General features: G+C 48.2%; 2 protein-coding genes and 1 long non-coding RNA gene across 4 annotated transcripts; 2 read left to right on the top strand and 1 right to left on the bottom strand.

The window, feature by feature from the left end:
- The first annotated feature begins 790 nt into the window (after positions 1-790).
- LOC119144467 (ATP-dependent RNA helicase DDX19B) lies at positions 791-12,430 on the top strand. 2 transcript variants are annotated; one of them, XM_037379933.1, is made up of 12 exons: positions 791-946; positions 2,141-2,189; positions 2,637-2,690; positions 3,503-3,638; positions 5,978-6,070; positions 6,749-6,851; positions 7,601-7,715; positions 7,895-8,072; positions 8,513-8,750; positions 9,807-9,969; positions 10,754-10,945; positions 11,366-12,430. In XM_037379933.1, exons 1-12 carry the CDS (start codon positions 890-892, stop codon positions 11,425-11,427), a joined length of 1,440 nt encoding a protein of 479 aa, XP_037235830.1. In that variant the 5' UTR covers positions 791-889; the 3' UTR covers positions 11,428-12,430. The 2 variants fall into 2 exon arrangements, with proteins under 2 accessions (XP_037235830.1, XP_037235831.1); XM_037379934.1 differs by lacking the exons at positions 791-946; positions 2,141-2,189; positions 2,637-2,690 and adding an exon at positions 2,791-3,020.
- Positions 12,431-13,089: 659 nt separating this feature from the next.
- UBXN10 (UBX domain protein 10) lies at positions 13,090-18,698 on the bottom strand. The gene is made up of 2 exons (XM_037379935.1): positions 18,611-18,698; positions 13,090-16,478 (listed from the first exon to the last, which is right to left on the bottom strand). The coding sequence occupies exon 2, from the start codon at positions 16,461-16,463 to the stop codon at positions 15,582-15,584; it is 882 nt and encodes a 293-aa protein (XP_037235832.1). The 5' UTR covers positions 16,464-16,478; positions 18,611-18,698; the 3' UTR covers positions 13,090-15,581.
- A 484-nt stretch (positions 18,699-19,182) lies between these two features.
- On the top strand, positions 19,183-21,212 carry LOC119144466. Its single transcript, XR_005103136.1, has 2 exons — positions 19,183-20,011; positions 20,824-21,212. It is a non-coding gene; the product is annotated as an uncharacterized LOC119144466 (long non-coding RNA).
- The last annotated feature ends 617 nt before the right edge of the window (positions 21,213-21,829 follow it).

Below are 21,829 nucleotides of genomic sequence, written 5' to 3'. Positions count from 1 at the left end.
GTGCAGGGAATGACAACGTAGCGAGGAAATCCCGCAGGCTTTTCCCACACTTCTTTCCTTTCCACTTTCCCTTTTATTCACCCTTATTGCAGGAGCTTTAAGGAACAGGTTTGATACCTCGTCTAGGCCAGCTTCTGCCCTACAGCAAGAGACAGGACACAAATGACTTCTCCATGTTCCTGCCACTTCTACATCTCCATGACTCATCCCACAACCTTGTTTTTCACCTACATCTCTATCTCCATTACACGGGAAACCCAAGCCCCCATCCCGCACCATACGGGGGCCCCACACCATGCAGCAAGGCACAGCCTGACCCCAGCCCCACATCATACAGGGGGGCCTGGACCCCAGCCCCACACCACACCGAGGCCAGGCCCCACATCACACAAGGCACAGCCTGACCCCAGCCCCACACCACAGAGGGGGGGCCTGGACCCCAGCCCCACACCATACAGAGGGCACAGCCTGACCCCAGCCCCACACCATACAGAAGCCAGACCCCACATCACACAAGGCACAGCCTGACCCCAGCCCCACACCATACAGAAGCCAGACCCCACATCACACAAGGCACAGCCTGACCCCAGCCCCACACCACAGAGGGGGGCCTGCACCCCAGCACCACACTACAGAGGGCACAGCCTGACCCCAGCCCCACAGCGCACCGAGGCCAGGCCCCCCGCCCGGGCCAGCCCCGCCCCCCCCCAGCACAGCCCCCGGGCGGGCCCGGAACGCGCCGCTCCCGGAACGCGCCGCCGCGGCCGCGGTTGCCGCCGGGTCCGGGGCTGCGGGAGGCGGTGGCGGGGCCGGCGCAGGCGCCCTTCCCCTGCCCGGCGCCATTGCGGCTGATCACGGCGAGCCCGGCGCCAGCGCCCCCGGCCCGGACATGGCCACCGACTCCTGGGCCCTGGCCGTGGACGAGCAGGAGGCGGCGGCCGAGTCGGTGAGTGGGGGCCGGGGGGCGGCCGGAGCCGGGCCGGGGGGCGGCTGGGGGGAGCGGGGCCGGGGGCCGCCGCCTCCGCCTCACGGGAAGCAGCCGGCGCCGGACAACCCTTTTCTCCCCATTTTTTATGTTTTTCTGGCGCATCAGTGGGGCAGGGAGGCCCCTTCCTGTCCTTCGCGGCGGGGCCTGGCCGGCGGCACCGCCTGGGGGGGGCCCGGTGCCTAGGGTCTTCCTTGGGGAGCAAAACCCCCTCTTTTCTGCCTTTTTTTTTTTGTTTTTTTTTGTTAATTTTTTTATGTCTCCTTTCATGTTTTGAGTATTAAAAGAGCAGGGAGGCCCCTGTCCTTCCCCTACGTAGTGGGGCCCTGCCAGCAGCACCGCTTCGGGGTGGGGGGGTGGGGGGTGGCTGGGGTCTTCCTTCGGGAGCAAAAAAATCCCTTTTCTTTGTTTGATTTTATTAAATTTCCTTCGCCTTTCTCGAGTGTCAAAAGGGCAGGGAGGCCCCTGGCCTCCCCCTGCATCCAGACACAGCCCTGTCAGCAGCACCCTCACCCAGCCTGCAGGCTGGCTTCCAGGGGCCAAAAAACCCCTTTTTCTCTATTTTTTTTTTTTTAATGACAAGATCTAAATTTGTTTGAGGTGTTGGGGTGGTTTTGTTGGGTTTTTTTCGTTGTTGTTTTGGGGCTTTTTTACTTTTCTGAGCTGCTCAAGTGCTGCACTTTAGCGTGGAGAGAGCGTTAACTGAGACCCTGGACCTGTGGGATGGGGCTTCTCTCCCTGTCGCATTCCTGGTGGGAAAACAACCCCCCCATGAGCGGGACTCGTCCTGGGGTGGCTTATGCCACCCAGCCCTGCACTCTGCTCCACATTCCGGCCAGGAATATGATTTTTCCCCTATTTACCATCAGTAGAGCTATGGGGGAGCAGAGATGCAGGGACAGAAAACAACCCTCTTCCCCCATGTCGTTGTTACAGCTTAGAAAAAGTTGTGTTTGTCTTAAAACTCTTGAAATAGAGCCCGTCTTGCTAACTTCATCTCATTTGCCTTCGAGCATGTGTTTTTGGTGGGGCCTGTGCAATAGTTTTAGCCGGAGGTGAATCTGGAAGCCTTGATTGAAGTTCAGGTTTTCCTGGCCAGTAGTAAAATGTAGGTAGCTTCAGAATGACTGATTTTGTGTTTTTCCTCACTTGTAGTTGAGCAATTTACACCTGAAGGAGGAAAAAACCAAACCAGATGCCAATGGTGAGTTACAGCTGCTCAGATGGTCTTAGCAAGGGCATGTTTTTCCACTGGGTTTGGAGTGCTGCTGCCACAGTAAATTCCCAATTAGTAAAGAAACTCCAGAAGAGGGAAACATAAAGTTAAGATTGAACAGTAGTGTAGGGTAAATATCCGGCTCTTGTGCTTGTTCTGCTAGGCTAGCTTTTTTTGATCATGGTTTGCTGTATTCAAGGAGCTGTGTGGGTAAAATCTGTTGGTACGGCGGATAGAATTCAGTTTGGCTGTAAAGAGTGAGTAACTTGGGTTTCTTCTGCACAACGATAGAGCAGAGCTGTTCTCAGGGCTGTTCTCATCAGGAAAATCAGCTGTTGTAGCTTTTCTCCACAATATTCAAAATGTAAATCTTTGCAGGTGTGGGCTGTCTCTGAGGCCTGACCTTACATGTGCCCCAAAACTGTTTTAATTTAGGTACCGTTGTCAAGGCAGATGACAACATAGAGAAGACGGAGGATGAGGAGAAGGGTAAGTGCTTTCTTGAAAGATGCTTTGGCAAGGAATGTTGAAAAGAAATAAGTTTCATTTATACTTAAAGTAAGTCTGCCTTATGTCTCAGGATGGATGATCTTGTATCCTGCCCCAAGGACTTAATTGTAAGACATGTCCTTCCTCCATAATACTTTTAAAGCCATTGGGTCCTGTAATAACTTGGGAGACTCCTGGATTAGAGTGGAGAGAAATAAGGGGATAGCAGTATCCTCAAAGGCAGGACTGGATACAGGAGGAGTTGGATAACCTGGAGCTGGAATTGCTGTAGCAACCAACATGTTGCGTTTATGAAATGGCTGTTAAGAGGTGGGTATCGGCTCTAAATATTTCAGAAGGTGGCTTTAGAAAACAGATTTGTTAGCAAAACCTCAAAGTGCAGCAGTTTAACCTGTTTTGATCTCACTTATCCTCAGCCCTTGCTGTGTTTCAGCCCTGGAATCTTTCGAAGTACTGTTTGTCCTCAAACTTCCTGTAGAAAGAAAAAAACACCCTGAAAGGTGTCTGCCCACATGTCAGATAATACTGAGGCTTTAGGAGGCTTTTAACCCTGTCCTGCCTTCCAGTTAGATGCTAAGCTATATTATCTTAAGTAAGCAGAGTTCTGTATCTGTTAAGGTCCCCCTTAAAACAGTGCTTGCTTTGGTTTATCTTCCTGGATATTAAATGTGTATCTCTGGGATGTCTTGATAGATGTCCCATTATTCAGGAAGTTTGGGCTCTTTTATGACATTGCTCTGTAATAGAGACTTCAAAAAGTGATTTATTTTTTCTACCTGCTTTATCAACAGAGGACAGAGCTGCCCAGTCCTTGCTGAACAAGCTAATCCGCAGTAACTTGGTTGACACAACAAATCAAGTGGAGGTGCTGCAGAGGGATCCCACATCGCCTCTCTACTCCGTCAAGTCTTTTGAGGAGCTGCGACTGTAAGTGCCCATCAGCTCAAAGCTGCTAGAAGGGTAACGCTGGGACGGGTCAGAGACTTCTCTGCGTTGAGCTCTTAGAACCTGGGAACAGACGTACTGAACAGGCTCCCTGATGGCTGTATTTTTAGTGTGTTGTTTGGCCCACTCGGTTGTAGGAAGTCTCGTTCTTGAGCTCACGGGGCGCAGCGTTGACTCACTTTTGGTGAAACTGCAAGAACAGACGTGAGTTTGGAGCCAATCAGGTAGTTGGGAGCCTCCCCTCGTGTCCCGATAGATTCCCTGGCTGCATAGGAGATACTGCTTAAAAGTGCATGTGTTTCTGTTTCAAGTTACTGTGAATTTGTCATTTATAAATTAGCACATGATTTATTGTATTATTTAAATGCAAGGAGAACTGTTTTCTCTTGGTACCTTGTGAAGGCTTCCATCTGAAACAAGCTCATTTTAATTCCTGCTCTGTGTAGAGCTAGCATTGCTTTCTATAATCAGCTCTAGCAACACTATTCTGAATTTAATGTATGGTTTTCATCAAATTTCCTTCAAGTGCACAGTGGAGTTTGCGTGTGGTAAGCTGGATGAGGTGAACAGAGGACAGAGGGCTGTCCTTCCATGGCCACTGTCACCGGGGTTATGTGAATTGCAAAGTGAGACCTTTTCCGTGTTGAAGGCATTGTTATTTTGCCCCCAGTTCTCCAGCAAATGCAGGGATGCTCGGAGCAGGTGTTTGGCAGCACCGCAGTGTTTTGGAAAATACAAGATTTGGTTTATTGGCAGAAGTAATGAACACAACCATCTTCTGTTCCTGATGGTTATTTGTGAAGGCCCAGCAGCAGCACTGAACAGCACAAAGGGAAAAGCTTGTCTTTTCTCTGCCAGCAATACTGGATTTATGTACTGGAGAGACTACTAGCATTAGTATTTTCTGACCCTTGCTATTGAAGACCTTTACCGGTGGAGCTTTCAAACAACGATAGCTGGACTTAAGGCATGATGGATTTATTTTTTTTTTTTAATGTGCTAAAGAGGCTGTCCTGTTGAGATTGTTGTTGGTTATATTGATGATCTTGGTTTCGTTGCTCTTTTGCAAGCTCCATGGGGAAATCGGAGCCGATGAGACTTCTCACTGTGAAATGTCAGGATGTCATTTCGTTTTGTTAATGTTAGTGGTTGAACGTCTACAAAAAAAGCTAAGGTCCTGTAGTGCCTGTTAGACTAATTCCCATCTTTCAAAAGCTAAACAATCCCAAGTGAATTAATGATGGGGGCAGTCAGACTAATTGAGTCTTCATTTTGTTATGACTTGGCGTATCCTTGGCAACTGTTGCAGAGTAGGGCTTTGTACGTCCTTGCTACTGAGTAGTACAAGGTTACATTTTCAAAGAGCTTTTGTTCCAGCCATCATCTGAAAGTAATACACGATTTTTTAAAAGCATGCTTGTGCTGAATAGGAAGTTCTTAACAGCGGGAAATGGTGGGCAGGAAATCTGTAACCTGCTTTGAAAGGAAAGCCCTTACTCCTGAGCACTGCTAACAGCACTCCAGTAAGCACTTGGAGGTCATCAGCTAAGAGTTCACTAGCACCATAACCTCGATTTTAGGTGGTTGTTGGATCTCCTTGTCTACACAAGTGTCTGCTGAGACTAGAAAGCTCCCTCGAGAAAAAGCAGTTGGTGAGCATTTGACTAGCAGTGTCAGTACATGCTGAGGTCTGAGTGCTGGGTTATACCTATGGATCACTAGGTGCAGTCATGGTGAACTACGCTTACCCAGTCCTTTACCCGTTTTGTGTGCTACACCAGTATCACTCTGGTGTGAAGATGTCAGTTTGTCTTGCAGAATCCACTGCGACTTCCTGAAGTCCTTGCAACGATTTCATGACGTTACGCTTCATTCTGTTCTGCCTGTACCGAGGTCGCTTAGTCCCGTATTTGAGTCTTCAAGGAGTGATAATTTTGGTGCCGAGATTAGGCATGGCTGAGGAAAAGCGATTGGCCTAAAGGACAGGATTAATACTTTCTGCTCTGGGTTTCCCAGGATTGTCTGAAAAGCTGCTTTAGAAAGAGAAGCCCAGCGCTAGCCTTAGAGCTGTGACCCAAGGTTTTCCATGAAAGGCAGGCATGCAGGCTGACTTACTAAATCAAAGGGGTTTTGCAAAGCTTCCTTTCCAGACTTTCTGCTGTCACTAGCTGTAGCTTCCAGGCACTGATCACAGTCACCTCACCGGTGCGACTGTAGTGGGTACACAGAAAGGAGCAGCTCTGGGTCTGGTTGTGAGGTTTTTTCTCACCTTTTTGTACACAAATGAAAACCAAATGTACTTTAAATTCCTGTGTTTTCAGGAAACCACAGCTCCTGCAAGGAGTCTATGCCATGGGCTTCAACAGACCATCTAAGATACAGGAGAATGCCCTGCCCATGATGCTTGCTGAACCGTATGTACACATACTTTCTACTCTCTTCCAGTATAGGAAGGGTTTGACAGATTTAGTGTACTATTACTGAACTCTGGGTGGGACGATAGTGATGGGGAAGCTGTCCGGGCTGTGGTGAAAGGGTTCCCATGCCACGGTGTTTCTGTGGTCACAAGCTATGTGACAGCAGCCCTGGACTTGTCCTTTTCCTAGGGCTGGTACTGAACGTGCAGTGCTGAGGTGCTCAGCCGAGGTCAGTCCAGTTTTCGTAGTCAGTGTAGGGGAGTAATAATGAGGCCGCTATGGAACGTAGCTCCAGAAATCCTGGGTGGGTGGGAGTAGTTGAGATGCTGCATTGCCTGCACGGCTGGTTTTCTTCTCTGTGCCCCTGAGCTGAAATGTCTGAAGTATTGAGACACTAGGGGGAGATGTTTGAAATGGAAAAGTACTGACAGTTAATCACAGTTTTCATTCATCAAGGAAATAATCAAGTAGTGCTGAAAGAGAGTTGGTAGAGGGCAGAAGCTAACTTCTGCCCCGTGGAGCATAGCTGGTCAAATTAGGCACCGGTCCAGAGCAGTGGTAAATCTAAAAGGTACTAAAAAGCCACTCGCTGCATTTTCTTTATCATTCAACCCCATGAATATGTTGTCCGGGTGGTTCATCTGGTTGAGCTCGTATCTGTTGGATGTTTTGCAGCCCACAGAACTTGATTGCACAATCTCAGTCCGGTACTGGCAAGACAGCTGCCTTTGTCCTGGCCATGCTCAGTCGCGTTGAACCTGGGAACAAGTATCCACAGGTAAAGTTTCCGGGATGTGACCATTTCGGGGGGGTTAGGGGTGGTGCAGTGCCGCCTAGTGAAGAGGCTGGGCTTCTCTTGGGACCTTTGATACTCTATTTCTGTAAACTGCTTATCAGGGGCTGGTGATTTGGGGATGTATCGAAATGTTTAATGCAGAAGACGTGGATTTTGCTCACAACTTCTTCCTATCAGTCCCTCCCTTGCATAACTCAGGATGCCATTGGTCTGTGAGGAGTTACGTCAGGGGGATATCATTCTGGGGGAAATTAAATCAGAGAAATATTGCAGGCTGGAGGGGGTTAAGGTAGCGGAATTTGGGATGGAATGGAAGATATCTGTGGCAGTAGAGCAGACGGTGCCAGGAAAGGGACTTTTTCAACCCCTTTTCCTTATGAGATAGTTGAGCAGCTTTACCAAGGCTCGAGTTCTTTACTTAAAAAATGCTGTTCTTATCTCTAGGTGTTAGGTTCCTTGTTACTACTGTCCATATATGTCCCCCAGCAGAGTATCTGCGCTCTCGATTCTGAGGAGCAGAATTGAACACAGAAAGCTGGTAGCTCAGCGACTGCATCGATTCAACTCATTCCCCTAGTTTCAGGATGCAGAGCTGTTGGGCTTTCAGAAACTGTTCTGCTGCTCGCATGTTCATCTCCAGGAAAACGTCAGTAAGGATTTTAGAAAGCAAGTGTGACGGTGTTGCCCAGGATGTTGATAATCTCAAACGCGTTGTCATTCTGTCCCTCCAGTGTTTGTGCCTTTCCCCAACATACGAGCTGGCACTTCAAACGGGAAAAGTGATTGAACAGATGGGAAAGTTTTATCCGGAGCTGAAACTTGCGTATGCTGTCCGAGGCAATAAATGTGAGTAAGGTGAAACGCTACTAACAGACTGTGAATGAGAAAATGATCTTCCTTGGGTGCAACACAACAGACAAACAATAGAGCAGTGGGACGGTGAAATAGGCTAGCTTGGAGAGGGGCAGAGCGTTTCGCTGTCTGAAACAGCCATCTTACAAAAGACCTCCTTTCTGTCTCGGCAGTGGAGAGAGGTCAGAAGATCTCCGAGCAGATCGTAATCGGTACACCCGGCACTGTGCTGGACTGGTGTTCCAAACTGAAATTCATAGATCCCAAGAAAATCAAAGTGTTCGTCTTGGATGAGGCTGACGTGATGATAGCAACCCAGGGCCATCAGGACCAGAGCATCCGCATTCAGAGGTAAGGCCTTGGTGTGCGTTGCCTGAGGTGATACTTGTTTCTTTCGATTGTAGCTATTTTGTAACGCAGGGACAGCAGGACTAGATTCTTGACCGGTGTCTTCACCGATAAAGCAACAAGATTAAAATGATATATTTAGCTCTAATCCAGATGGTTAATAGAGGCAGAATGTCAGGGGATGACAAGTAGTTTCATTTTCTTACAGAATAAAAAGCCTGTCCCTCAAGCAGGGTTTATTAATTTTTAAGAATGCAAGTCTGGATGCCACTGGTCCATGAGGGAACGATCAGGCATTGGTGAGATTAGTGTCTTCCCAGCCACTGAAATAAATGGTTCTGAGGTCATTGTTCTGCTTTGCCTGCAGCGTTAATCCCATCAGGATATCAGGGGGGTGACAGTGTTGCATGGGAACCCTGCCCATTTTGCTCTCTCTCTTGCAGAATGCTCCCCAGGGACTGCCAGATGCTGCTGTTTTCAGCCACTTTTGAGGATTCTGTCTGGAAGTTTGCTCAAAAAGTTGTTCCTGACCCAAACATTATCAAACTGAAACGAGAGGAGGAGACACTGGACACTATTAAGCAGTATTACGTTCTGTGCAATAACAGAGATGAGAAGTTCCAGGCTCTTTGTAATATCTATGGTGCTATCACCATTGCCCAGGCCATGATTTTCTGCCACGTGAGTCCTTTCGGGGAACGTTAGTCCCAACAACCCTATTAGTGTCTGCTAGTGCTAAAAACCTGGCCAGGCACGCTTGTCAGAAAGAAACTGAGAACATGAACGGCCCTTTTCTTTGGCTTTTCTGGCTCCCTCTTGGAGTGAAATCTTGCAAGCTGTGATAGCCCTAGCTAGTTTGTTTCTCTGGGTTTGTCCGTCCAGGAGAGCACAATAGTCATTTTTATTCTTGAAGTCCTCTGAGGCAAAGATCAAGTAATGCACAGTTTTCCAAAACAAAGTATTACTCGGATCTACTTAAAAAAAAAAAAAGTGAGGCTGGAAAATGGATGAAAATAGAGCAGAATTGAGGGATGGGGAAGACCTGTAGTTCTGTGGCCGATACATAGCTTTTCCTGGGACTCCATTTCCCTCGGGTAATTGGCGATATACCTCTGGGCTCTCCCTGTGAATCATACTGAGACTTTTTCTTTTTTTTTCTGGAAGCCACTGTAATAACTCTTAGGAAAAAAAACCAGTCCTGACACACCAGAACAGCCATGTAAAGCTTGCTCAGGCAGGAGAAAACCTGTATTTGGAGTCTGCTGCAGCAGTCTGCTTTTAGCCTGTCTCAAGTATCAGACATAATCAGAGCTCAAAAAACTATCAAAATTGGAAACTGTTTAATTCAAGACTGCGTAGAGCCTCTGTGGGATTTCACAACTACATTCAGCTCTAACCCTGCCATTTTCCAAGCTGAGTAGTTTTGTTTTCTTGGCAATGCTCGTGAGTTTTTAGCGTACACATGTAATGCAAGACTCTCTCATAGAGTGAAAGCTTGGGAGCAAAGCACAAAGGGGTGCTTTTCTTAAACAGTGTTCCTGTGGTGGCAGATGCACGTTTTCTTATTTGTGGTGTGAGAGCTGGGAGCACAGTTTGTAATGGGGAGGGGGTGGGCACAGCACTTGGGAGATATAAAAACTGAGCGCCCACGGAGCTTCCAGTCAACCCCAGAGAGGTTTGTTTCTGCTTTACAGCATTTAAACTTCTCCCAAAGCCGGGCCTTACTTTGTGTTTCAGACTCGGAAGACAGCTGGCTGGCTGGCAGCAGAGCTCTCGAAGGAAGGCCATCAGGTGGCATTGCTCAGTGGGGAAATGATGGTGGAACAGAGAGCTGCGGTGATAGAGCGTTTCCGAGAGGGCAAGGAAAAGGTGCTGGTGACCACAAACGTCTGTGCCAGAGGTAGGGCATGGCAGAGCTGCGCCAGAGAGGGGCAGAAGCAGCAGTTCCTAAGATAACATACTGCTGGCCAGCTTGCAGAAAGAATTTGCATCTCAAGTGTTCCAGTCTGGACAAATTAGTCCTTAAAGTAATTCCAGGACTCCTGGGGTGCTGACTGTGTCCTTGCATATAAAGATGCCTGTCGGCAAACACAGGACTCCTTGCAGGCATCCCGCAGCTTGAGATGAAAAAGTCCATCCCATGAGAATTTTATGCCTCTGGCACCAAGCCTGGCTCGTACTGCTGACCCTCAGTGTTTAAAGTAAACATGTGCTGAAATACAGAAATCTGAAACATAGCAAACTCCAGCAGGAATTTGTGTTGCAATTTGACATCCTAGAACAGTTAAGACAATATAGTACTTGGGGACAAAAAAAAAACAACAACCAAACACCAAGAGGCCTTTACAGCTTCAGGGAGGAGGAGAGTTTCCAAAATTTCAAAGTTAAAGCATCTCCCAACTGCTTTTCCGTTAGCCGTTTCAGTGGGATTCTCTGGTGTAACAGCTAGATAGTTTTTATTTCAAAGTACCCTGTAAGAATATTGTGGAAAAGATCCATTTCGGAGCTTGAGACTGGCTTTTAACTCTTGACTCAATGTGGAGGCAGCCACAGGGCAGCTCTTGGAAAGCTGTTGGAAGTGCTGCTGCTGGTAACCTGGCTTTGGTGAGCCAGCTGCACACAGGTCAGGCTAGAGGGGGCTGTTCCTGCCCCAAATGTGTCATCTGATGCTTTCTTTTTATCAGGGATTGACGTAGAGCAGGTCTCTGTTGTTATCAATTTTGACCTTCCTGTGGATAAAGATGGAAATCCAGATAATGAAACTTACCTGCACCGGATCGGACGCACAGGTCGCTTTGGCAAGCGAGGACTGGCTATTAACATGGTGGACAGCAAGCACAGCATGAATATTCTCAACAGAATCCAGGAACATTTCAGTACGTACCCTCAGACTTTCTTCTTTCTCTAAAATTAGATGTTATTTCTGCAGAATTTTGGCTAGCTGTGTACTGAGCAGACCTAATGGGTATTTGTTGAGCCTTAAACCGACTGCAGAACAGCACATCAGCTGCATTTTGCGTCATGTCACTTAGGATTGTGAACTGCTACAGATGATGGGAGCAGAAATAAGTCAAGTTGTCTGCTTGCTGTCTACCTGATAGTCCTTAAAATGCATGTTCCAGAGATTGGTAACATTTGAGTACCCAGATGGGGCTTTGATGAAAGTTTTACATGGTAGTTTTAAAACCTGACTGAACATTTCACAGATAAACCCAAACTCCCTGAGACCAGCTGAAGAAAGCAGCTTTCCCTTCTCTGCTCTGTGTTACGAAATCTGACTGACTTATCTTTTCCAGACAAAAAGATAAACAAATTGGATACTGATGACTTGGATGAAATTGAGAAGATAACTAACTGAAGTACAGCTGCTGGAACTGGTGTGTACCCTGCTGTGGAAGCTCTCCCACTACAATTGGATCAGCGTTCAGATTGGCACGCCTCTCAGCTAGTCCCGCAAAGGACTCTCTTAAGATATGAGTACACAAAAATTACCTCATTTTAAAAATTGCAGTTGGACTTCAAATTGTGCAACTATGGGGAGGAAGAGGAATTGTTTACAGAAGCTTTTAACATTTCTTAGTTTAGCCTTAAAACGGGATGATCTTTTGAATTCTAAGAAATACACTTGCCAAAACAATGGGCAATATGTAATTATTGAAAACAAATTTAAAAAAAAAAAAAAAACAACCAAGGAGAAAGCTTTATTGCCTGTAATTTGAAATTAAGTTCAGCATTAACCTGATCAGTTAAAATTCAACAGCTGAATATTTAATGGACATAAGTAAAGGAGGAAAAAAAAAAACAAACCACAGAAAACCAAACAAGGCAGCTGGTTTTTGGCTAAATACTCAACTTGTACAAAATAGGATGTCATTCTTTTTGGCGCTCCCCTGAGCTCTTCCAGACTCATTTCTGGCTTCCTGATGGATTTGCCTTGCTTTTCCTTACGTAAGTTGTCCTAAGGATGTCTCCAGTAGCTCATACTTGCAAACACAGGTGCCGTGTTGCTTTTGCTGGGCAGTATTTTCTTTTAATTTGTCCTCGATTTGTTATAATGGCCACTATGCATAAAGCAGTGCAGTGGTGACAGTGCTTAAGTATGTACTCTAGAAGTTCATCTGAAGTGTGTAACCTCACCAAGGTGTAGGTGGGTGGGGTGGGGAGGGAGGGGCAGTATGAAGGGAACTGTACTTATTAAGTTTCTGAATAAATTCACCTCCATAAAATGCTAATGACTGTTGGAGTGGGGGTCAGTCACCTTAAGGCAGGTGGTGCCAGTTCTAAGATGCTGCTGTGAAGCTCTGCATGAATAACATCCAGAACTGCCGGGCTTCATCAATCAGTAATAGGAATAAAAAAAATAATCATGGTAGCTTGTATTGACCAAAAGAAAAGACTTTTTGAACACCAAATTTACCTATTACAGTATGTTTCAGTATCAAGAGTTTTGAGTTAAATTGCTCAGCCAAACTGCAGACGGGAAGCGCTCCACTTTCATTGTGCTCGTAGTGCAAAACAGGTCATCAGTCCCTCGCCCCAGGGGAGAAGGAATGATTTGCAACTTCTGTGCTCGGGCTTTTAGTTCGGTTGGGACCATTCTCGTGCGCGCAGCTGAAAGCCTGTGGGTTGTTCCCCCAGCCCGGTTTCCAGGAGAAGGAAGCTCCTGAACTAGAACGTAGGGTGCACATTTTGGGGAAAAATGGGACGTGCGTGAGCAGCCATTGGCCTGCTACTCGATGCAGGAATCACTTCAAAACAAATGTATAAATTGTAAATTTAACTAGGAATTTTTTTCTTTGCAATTTTGGCCATCATATTCTGTTCAAAGACAGGAACATGGATCCTTTTACCAAGTAAAAAAAGGCTCATTTAAAATGTACCTAAAATTTTAGGAAATTGTGCACCCTTTTATCAATTTGTATAAAGGCTTTAGTGAAAAAAAAAAAAAAAACAACTGTTAAAATTAAACTTTTTGTATTCTGGGGTGTATCTATTTTTATTCTGTTGGAAACCTATTTAAAGTGGCAGGTGAGTGAGTGCTTGCGTGTCGAGTGGAAGACTTGTTTCAATCACCTACTTTAATAGTACAGTTGAATGACCTCGTGACAGCAGAGTATTGGGTTGAATTGTCATGAAAGCTGCTGCTGGTCCTGTGTGCTGTTTCTAATGTACTTTTAATTGGAATAAAGAACACATACTGAACAATGCCTTGGCTAATTTCTTGCTTGAATACTTTGTTGTTGTTTAAAAGCCTTAGGTAAGGACGTTCCCAGCTGGGAGTCCTGGTGTTTTTTTCTATTTATGACCTTCTCAAAGCATCCTGTGACAGACTGAACTTCATCTGATTTAATGCTGAAATTTTTAAAAACTTCCCAGGAGGAGGCTCTTTAAATGATACCACACAATAAATGAGGTGACATAAATACTCTTCTTTTCCTTCTTGTGCTGGAGTTGGCAGAGTTGGCATCATCCCCTGCATGCCCAGATGACTTTGGAAGGGATGGGAAGGACAATGCAGGGAGAAGAGAGGTGTTTTCCCTGCTCTGCACTTGCCTGATGGGGTTTTTAGAAAAGGGAATAATTAAAACGCACCTCTTGGGAGATGCTGTAGCCTGGGGTAAGTTGGTTAGAGGACCAAACTCATTCAGCTTCATCTTAGATGGAGATATTCAGGAGGAATATCCCCTAGCACAAGAAGTGCTGTCCACTGTGATCCAAGTTGTTTTAACCAAGAGCAGAAGTGGAAGAACATCAGCCCTGTACGCTCTCAAGCCTGCGTGGTGGTTTGCCCTGTCTCTGTTGTTAGCAGTAGGCAGTCACTGATCCAAAGTGCTTCTTTCATGCTGCAATCTTGTATTTAATAGAGGACAGAGAGAAAAACTCTGGGAAGGCACTTGCAAGGTGGTGTGAATGGCAGCTGACCGTCCCAAAGTCTGATTTGGACGGTCCCTGAGGTATTTGCCATCAAGTTAACGGCATTTCTTGTTTAAGAGAATATGCGATGGCTAAACCTCCTGTTCACATAAACCATTCCAAGTTCAGGTTTCAGCCTGAAAGGTTTTATTGATTACACTACCACACAGTATGAAGACACTCTGAAATGGAGAAGGAATACAGTATACACAAAATCATAATAAGGGAATTAACCACCTAACGCCAAATGAAACACAGAAAATGGTTCCTGCTCTCGAAACATGAAATGCTTTGCTCCCCACTGAGGTTTGATTACAAGCCCCCACATGTTCGGATATCCTGATCTCCCTGAACATGGGGATTGCCACAGCGCAGTTACCATCACCCACAGTAGCAGGCAATGCTGTTCCATCAGGTACCATTTTCATAAAGCCACTGGACCCCAAACACTTGGCTTTAGAATGAGCCACTATACTCCTGGTCAACCCCAGCATCAGCTTTCTACTGCTGCTCCAGTTACGCTGAGGTTAAAAAAAAAAAAAGTCAGGTTTACCTCCGGATATTACAGCTAGCTTATCTGTGTAGCAAGCTATCCGTTTTTTTTAGTAGATTGAAATACTGCCTTTGAACCATGTGTATTTCCATTAGAAACTTAGGTATTTTTTTTAGCACTGTGTTTATCTAAACCTGCCAGGTTACCCTATCAGCCTTTTTTGATGGTAGCATAGTAAAACACAGTCTACTGCATAAGCCAATTCCTCAGTCAAATCCAATTAATGTATTTTTATTTAAAATTTCTCAAAGCAGCCCCTTGCTTGCTTGGACTCACTCATTTCAGTGTAAAGGTGTTAAATGGAAGTATTACGTAACATCCCATCTTAACTATCCATCTATTCTTACTTATGGAGCATGAGTTGAATGAGAGAAGGAAAACTAAGTAGAAAATCCTGCTGCTCACCAATACAGCCAAAATAATGACTAGCTGTTCTTAAAAAGGTGATGTAGTCACTCTTAAAAGCTGCACTGAGGTTATCCAGAAAGAGCTGAGCCCTCACAGGTGTATTACCATCGGTCTGGCAATTTAATACTTCACATTAATCCGTTAATGTGTAATCACTGTTATTTCCAGATGGGTTTGGGGTTTGATCTCCTTTTCGGTCACACTCAAGAAGATGTTTAGGGTGAAGATGGTGCTCCAGAATAACACAGTTTTGTTTTTACCTTCCCAAATAAGTGCCTCTGCACGCAGATCCACTCTGGGAAGTGGCACCTTCCCACCATAATAGAAAAGGACATGGGGAGAGGTCTCAGAAACTTCAGTCTTCAAAGAACATCATCAGCACTTTCAAGAAACCCAGAAGGCCAAAGGTTGGTGGTGCTCAGGACGCAATTTGTGATGGCACACATGAAACAAGATGCTACTTATGTAGCAGGTATATACACTTGAAATATTGTTTCAACATGTTTACACAAGTGTGCTTCAAGGGGAATTTTTGGAAGGTGGCAAGATGAAGTAGGCCCAGAAAATACCAGGCTGTTTTTCAAAAGAAGTAATGCATCCCACTCAGCAGAAAGACCCACAGCGGCGCCTCTGTGCACCTAAAGACCTGCATCATGCTGCTCTTTCTGGCAGATGCACAGCACGGACTTGTGGAGAATCCCACATTCATGGAGGGACCTCGTAAGGTCAGGGAAACTCCTTCGAGGCACCTCCATCGTTTCAACACTGCAGCGTTTGTATTTGGCTGACATCTTCTGTTCTGCCACAGCAAGGACCGTCTGGAGACTGTCAGTGGGCTTGAAATGATGTTCAAATCTCTGACCAGAGGGAGATCGAATAGCGAGCAGCAAGTGCGACTCTTCTTTCGGAGGCTCCTCCAAATTTACAGTCAACATCGAAGGGCTCTCCTGCCTCAGTTGCATTCCCAGTTTCTTGGGGGGACACTGCACCTGTGAGCTCTCTTCAGCGGGGACATCGCTTTCTGGCAATGTGCTGGCAGATCCTTCTTCCCCAGAAAGAGTTTTGATTTTCGGAGTGTCCTCCAGCTCCCTGTTCACTTTCAGCTGGTTGGTCTGTTCAGCCACTGCATCCACAGTGCCACTCCCTTCACCTTTCCAGCCGATAGAGGGGAGCACCCTGTACTTGTTCAGGGAAGAGGAGCTCCTCAAAGGTATTTGCTGCAGGAGCTCTGGGATTTCCTCAGGAGACACATGGCCAGATGGGAATGCTGGTTTTGTGAACGATGCTCTCTGGCTGTTAACCACCTCATGAGGAGCTGCTGGTGGCGGGGAAGATGGCACTCGGCAAGGACAGGCTTCCACGCTCTGAGAGTAATTGAAGCTTGACCTCGTGCGTCCCTTGGCAGATTTTGGCCTGGTGACATGCATGTCTATGGTGTTTGTCCACAAGAAAACAGCTGCCGTGCTTGAAGGGAAGTAGAAGTGAGATGGTGCTAAGTTCAGGAGAGCTGCTGTGGCCATTGCTTCTCAAGGCACCTGTGGATGGGGTAGCAGAGGGAAAAGTTACAGGAATCAGCCAGAAAGTTTCTAGAGAGCTTAATCTCCCTACAGCTCCCACTTCTGTGCTGCATGTCAGCTAATAATAGCAATAAATCTGGTGTATCACCATGCAGGCAGGCAGCAATTCTACGGTTCAGTAACAGCTGAGTCAGAGACGGCGGGATACGTGTATTTATAGGTGCTGGCTTTGTCAGGGATTGTTTAAAGTTGACCCAGAGCGTCAGGAAGTTATGCCCTTCCCAACTTAAAGTTTTTGATGGAAAGAACAGAAGCATTTTATTCTGAAGCTAGACACTCAGTGAAAATGGGAGATGAGTAGACTTCAAAGCACAGATCTGGCCTTTTTGCTGTTCCTGCAGTGACAGATCAAGTTCCTGTTGCAGACTTTTGAGTAAGATTCACTACACTTCACTTTTTAAAAAGCTCTGAAGACCTTTGAAATTGAGTAAGTCTGATTCAATACAGAGAAACCCATTCTGACTTCTCCTGTGACCAAAAGCTGCTTAACAGAGATTGATACTAACCCCCTGTTAAAGATGAAGTCATGTTCTGCTGTGTGTTCCCCAATTTAAGCTGCGCTCAGACCACCTGTGCTTTACCAGGACAAAGGAGTCCAACAGCCCAAACAACTGGGCCACAACCTTACAACAACATTTTTTAGAAGCGCAACAGGGTCATGCACCTCTTCTTTTTCTGTGGTTTGCATAGCAGGATTTATCAAGGAGGAAAAAGAAAACATCAACTTTGAGCCCCTGGCATTCTCTAGTAATGATAAAGTTGGACTCACCTCCTGTTCATCACCCCAAAACAAACAAACGAACAGAAGGGAACAGCCACTGCTGTTGTTCCACAACCTTTTGCCAGTAATGTGTTAACACTAGATTTCTCCTCCGCTTCCATGAAATGGAAAGGCTCAGCAAGCCAACACCAAGCAAAGCCAAGGCCCAGTCCCAGCACACAGGCGTGCCCTGACCCGCTCCAGTACAGAGCTGCTTGGAGGGAGAGATCTGTCCCTCTGTAAGCCTCCAGCAGAGCTCCGGACAGGGACACGCTGCCCAAGTGACTCATCAGAGTTACCTAGGAGCTTGTGGGAAGGAGAAGGTGTGTGCCTTTCGTTTACTGCCTCTAACAAATAAACACCAAGGCAACAAGCTGTAGTTCGGCAGCCTCTGAAGAGGAACTCCCAAGTGCATCAGAGCACTTACCAGGTATCACCAGTTACACCACCAGTTCAAACAAAAAACTCAAAGCAAACAACCTGTCCAAAGCCATGGTGAGACCCTCCTGAGCAAGGGCCTGCTCTGCTTCAGCACAGTATATATTAGAGGTTAACTATGAGGAGTTGTTTTAAATATGGTGTGCTTTACATTTGGGTGCCTCAATTGGGATGGGGAACTCCAGTCATGGAGGGCTGTGCCCACAAGTGCCCCCAAACATGGTGACCCCAGGGCCTGGGAGGGCAGGCACCCCAGGCCCTTAGCCTGCCGCACGGAAGAGCCCTCAGTGCCACAGCCTGGCCCCAGCCCCACAGCTAAGCCTAGTCCTACAGCCAGGCCCCGGCCCTATAACCCAACTCCGTGGCCAGGCCCCAGCCCTATAACCCAACGCCACAGCCCCACGACCAGGCCCCGGCCCTATAACCCAACTCTGCGGCCAGGCCCCGGCCCTATAACCCAACTCTGCAGCCAGGCCCTGGCCCTATAACCCAACTGCATAGCCCCTCACCCAGGCCCTGGCCCTATAACCCAACTCCACAGCCCCACGGCCAGGCCCCGGCCCTATAACCCAACTGCACGGCCCCTCTAGCCAGGCCCCGGCCCTATAACCCAACTCTGCAGCCAGGCCCTGGCCCTATAACCCAACTGCATAGCCCCTCACCCAGGCCCTGGCCCTATAACCCAACTCCACAGCCCCACGGCCAGGCCCCGGCCCTATAACCCAACTGCACGGCCCCTCTAGCCAAGCCCCGGCCCTATAACCCAACTCTGCGGCCAGGCCCCGGCCCTATAACCCAACTGCACGGCCCCTCGGCCCCACAGCCACCCCCCAGCCCCACAACCCAGTCCCTCAGCCGGTCTCGGGCCCAGCCCGACCCTGTCACCCCTCACCTGCCGCCCCGGGCCGCCCGCGCCCGCCGGCAAACACAGCCGCGTTGCCATGGCGATCGCTCCACTTCCGGTCGCGCGGTAGACCCCGCCCCGCCACCACAGAGACGAAGTGGCCGGAGCGCCGCCGCGCGCGGTCCTCCAGGGGCCACGTCGCGGCCCGAAGGATGGCGGCGCCGGGGTCCGTTCGGGTCCCCGCGCCCTGGGCTCCTTGAGCCCAGTGCGGCTGCGGTGGGCTACACGGCCTAGCTGCCCCGGCACAGCAGCGGCCTGTGGGATGGGCCCAGGGGCGGCCGTGACACTCCGGTGTGGGTGTCCCAGTGTGGGCCCAGGGGATGTAACTGGGCCTGGGGACAGCCCTGGTGTCCCAGCGTGGGCCTGGGGGCTATAACTGGGCCTGGGGACAGGCCTGGTGTCCCAGCATGGGCCCAGGGATATAACCAGGCCTGGGATGGCCACAATGTGCTGGCACAGATGGGAGGGATATACCTGGACCAGGGGACGACTGCGGTGTCCACGTGTGGGCTCTGTGGAGAAACAGTCTGCAGTGCTGGGCCTTGAAGGTGGCGGGGGACAGCCCCAGCATCTTGTGTGGGGCTGGAGGCTTCGTCCTGGGGGGCACAAGGGAGATGGGGGGGTGAGCAGGGGTGTAGCAGCAGGGCTGTCTCCCACACAACTGCTCCAAACCCTGTAGGTGAGTGTGATGCTGAGGCTGTCCCCATCCCTCCTGCAAGAGCTCTCTTTCCCCCATCCCACCCAAAGCAAAACTCTGCAGTTGTCACCCCACTTGAATACAGAAAACCTTTTTTTTTTTTTTTTTCTTAACCCTGAAAGTTTAAAAATATGGTGTTACACCCTGTCCTGAGCAAAGGCAGCAGAATGAGAGCAACGGGACTTGGTTCTAACCCCCCTGTGGCATGAGTTTCAAGATACTGTGATTGAACAGCTTCACCTGAACGATTGCTGAATAAGACCAGACAAATAAACACCAAACTTATCAGGTGTTTGATGAGAACACCTTTAAAACATTACACTTCATGCACAAGATCATCCAGGGACCTAAAACAACTCCCTGGGGGATTTTGCAGTTTGCTTTGTGCCTGGACGCTTGGCACCCTGGTGTCTGCTGACAGGGAGGGGGGAGTCCTTCTGATCCCCCAGGCTATAAATGATCCCTGAGTCAGTTTTCATTGTGGGAACACCCCACATAACGCTGACATTTCCATCTCTTCCCCATTAATCCCTATTTAAACCCGCTTCTAGTTAACCAGATGCTTCTCCCACCAACAGATGCCCATCAAAGGCAGCAAGAAACGAGCAATAAATAACTTTATCTACCCTCAACCCCGGGGATCTCCACCCTGCAGGTGGGGGAAGATCAAGGCATACCTGTGCGCTGAAAAGGTAAGAAAATAGTCACATATCAGCTCATCCCATCCAGAGGATGTTGAGCAACACCACACAGAAGACACAAACGTTTTGCAGATCAAAGCACCAGGTGTATTTACATTTCAATAAGTCCCTGAACACACAGATGTTGATACCCCTCTTTGTTTGCTCCATAGAAAGGCTGAAAAGTTTCATGTTTCCAATGGGATAGTAACTTCCACGGGTGGTTTTTAAGCCCTAGGGTTTGTGGCTCTGTGAAGAGAGGGTTTAACTTGGGGTGCTCACTCTCCTGAGAACTCTGTAGAGAGGGAGGGTTTAAAACAAGGGGATTTGGTTAAAGCCACCTGTGGATCCCCAACCTGCTCGATCCCAGCCCTCTGGTCTCTGTTTAGGCCCCCGGACGGTGCCTTTTATACAGGTTTAGCCAAACTCTACGGCAAAACCCCAAGCGATCAGGTCCATCTTTCACCATCGGGCACAACACAGCAGCAAACCTGCCCTGAAGGGCAAGGACCTGCAAGGCCAAAGCGTGTGAGCATGAGCAGCACAGAACACAACAGGGAAAATCTTCCGCAATGGAAGTTTTTTGTGGGTGAGGTGGGAAAGGGATACTCAAATGCCATGGTTTTCAAAGTCAGGTGGGGAAAGCAGAGGGTTTGGGTGTCGGAGTGATGCCCATCGGTTTGCATCGCAGCATTTTGAGATGGTTTCTTGTGCAGATGGAGAGTGGGTAAGCCACTCGGTACGCCTGAGTGGGGAGGCAGGTAAGCTGCTGCTCCTCAGCCTTTCCTTATCAAGCTTGGATGGCTTTTTATTCCACTTGGCAGCAGGAAATACAAGGTTGGAGGGAAGAAAAGCCCCTGGATGGACATCTCTGCCAGCATTGGAGGACAGCCGGGAGGCGACGTCGCTTCCAGTGAGCAGCTTTGGTGGCTCTCAAGAAATTCCACAAGGTATTTTCTTCTTGGATACAGACCCCAAGCCATTTTCTTACAATCCCACCCCTCCACCCCACATTCCCTTCCCTAGAAGGGTGGTTAATTGCAGCGGGTGGAGCCCTGCATACGTGCCTGATACCCTCCATTTGTGTGTGTGTTTGCCTCGTGGTTTCACAGGGAAGATAGCAGCTTTTGTTTCTTATCTCCTCCAGTTTTCTGCCTCCCATGTGTCTTTGTATTGTGTCTCAGTTATGGTGATTAAATACTGTATTCAAAAAGCATTCCGAGTTGGGTTTCCATGGCGTTTCCAGCCTTTGCTGCTGCTGATTTAATTTCGCGGACCCCTTGCCCACACACTCCTGGAGTCTCCTGTGCCCTGAGGGCAGGACCGGAATCCCTTCACCTCCCTTTGCGATTCCGTGTGGCTGGATTTGGATGCAGACATGGATTGGGGGGGGGCAATTGCAAGGGAAAGACCCAAGAGAACCCATCTCTGAGGATGCAGGGTGTGAGTTAGCGAAACCAAGTGCCCGCTTGAGACGACACTGAGGCCAAAGAGCCACCTCTGCAGCTGGAGCAAGGATGCAACATCCTCTGTGGTGCCAGCTCTGCACCTCCTGGGCGTAAATCGCTTTTGTCCTGACTCTCCAGCCACTAAATCCCTCAGTTTGTAAAACCATGGCCAAGACTTTGTCTGGCCTCATCCGGGAGCTGCATTGGCCCGAGATGGAGATGGCAGAAGTGAGATGGCAGAGGGAGCATCATGCCAGCTGCGCTGATGGCACACCACTATGGGGAAACTCTTGTTTCTGGCAGAGGGAAAGGATGGAAACCTGCTCTTCACCGAGGGGCCACTCAGCGAGACCTGCTCTGCGATGAATAGCGCCGTCAGTGC

The sequence above is a fragment of the Falco rusticolus genome, chromosome 3 (genome assembly GCF_015220075.1).
Source record: "Falco rusticolus isolate bFalRus1 chromosome 3, bFalRus1.pri, whole genome shotgun sequence".
Taxonomy (NCBI): domain Eukaryota; kingdom Metazoa; phylum Chordata; class Aves; order Falconiformes; family Falconidae; genus Falco; species Falco rusticolus.
Note: the sequence above shows the minus strand (reverse complement) of the source record. Positions and strands in the feature narration are given on the sequence as shown.

Bases quoted from the DNA above. Each gene is read 5' to 3' on its own strand.
- LOC119144467 (XM_037379933.1), top strand. From the start codon at position 890: ATGGCCACCGACTCCTGGGCCCTGGCCGTGGACGAGCAGGAGGCGGCG. The intron at 2,691-3,502 runs GTAAGTGCTTTC...CTTTATCAACAG, and splicing joins GACGGAGGATGAGGAGAAGG to AGGACAGAGCTGCCCAGTCC. The intron at 6,852-7,600 runs GTAAAGTTTCCG...CTGTCCCTCCAG, and splicing joins CTGGGAACAAGTATCCACAG to TGTTTGTGCCTTTCCCCAAC.
- UBXN10 (XM_037379935.1), bottom strand. From the start codon at position 16,463: ATGGCCACAGCAGCTCTCCTGAACTTAGCACCATCTCACTTCTACTTC.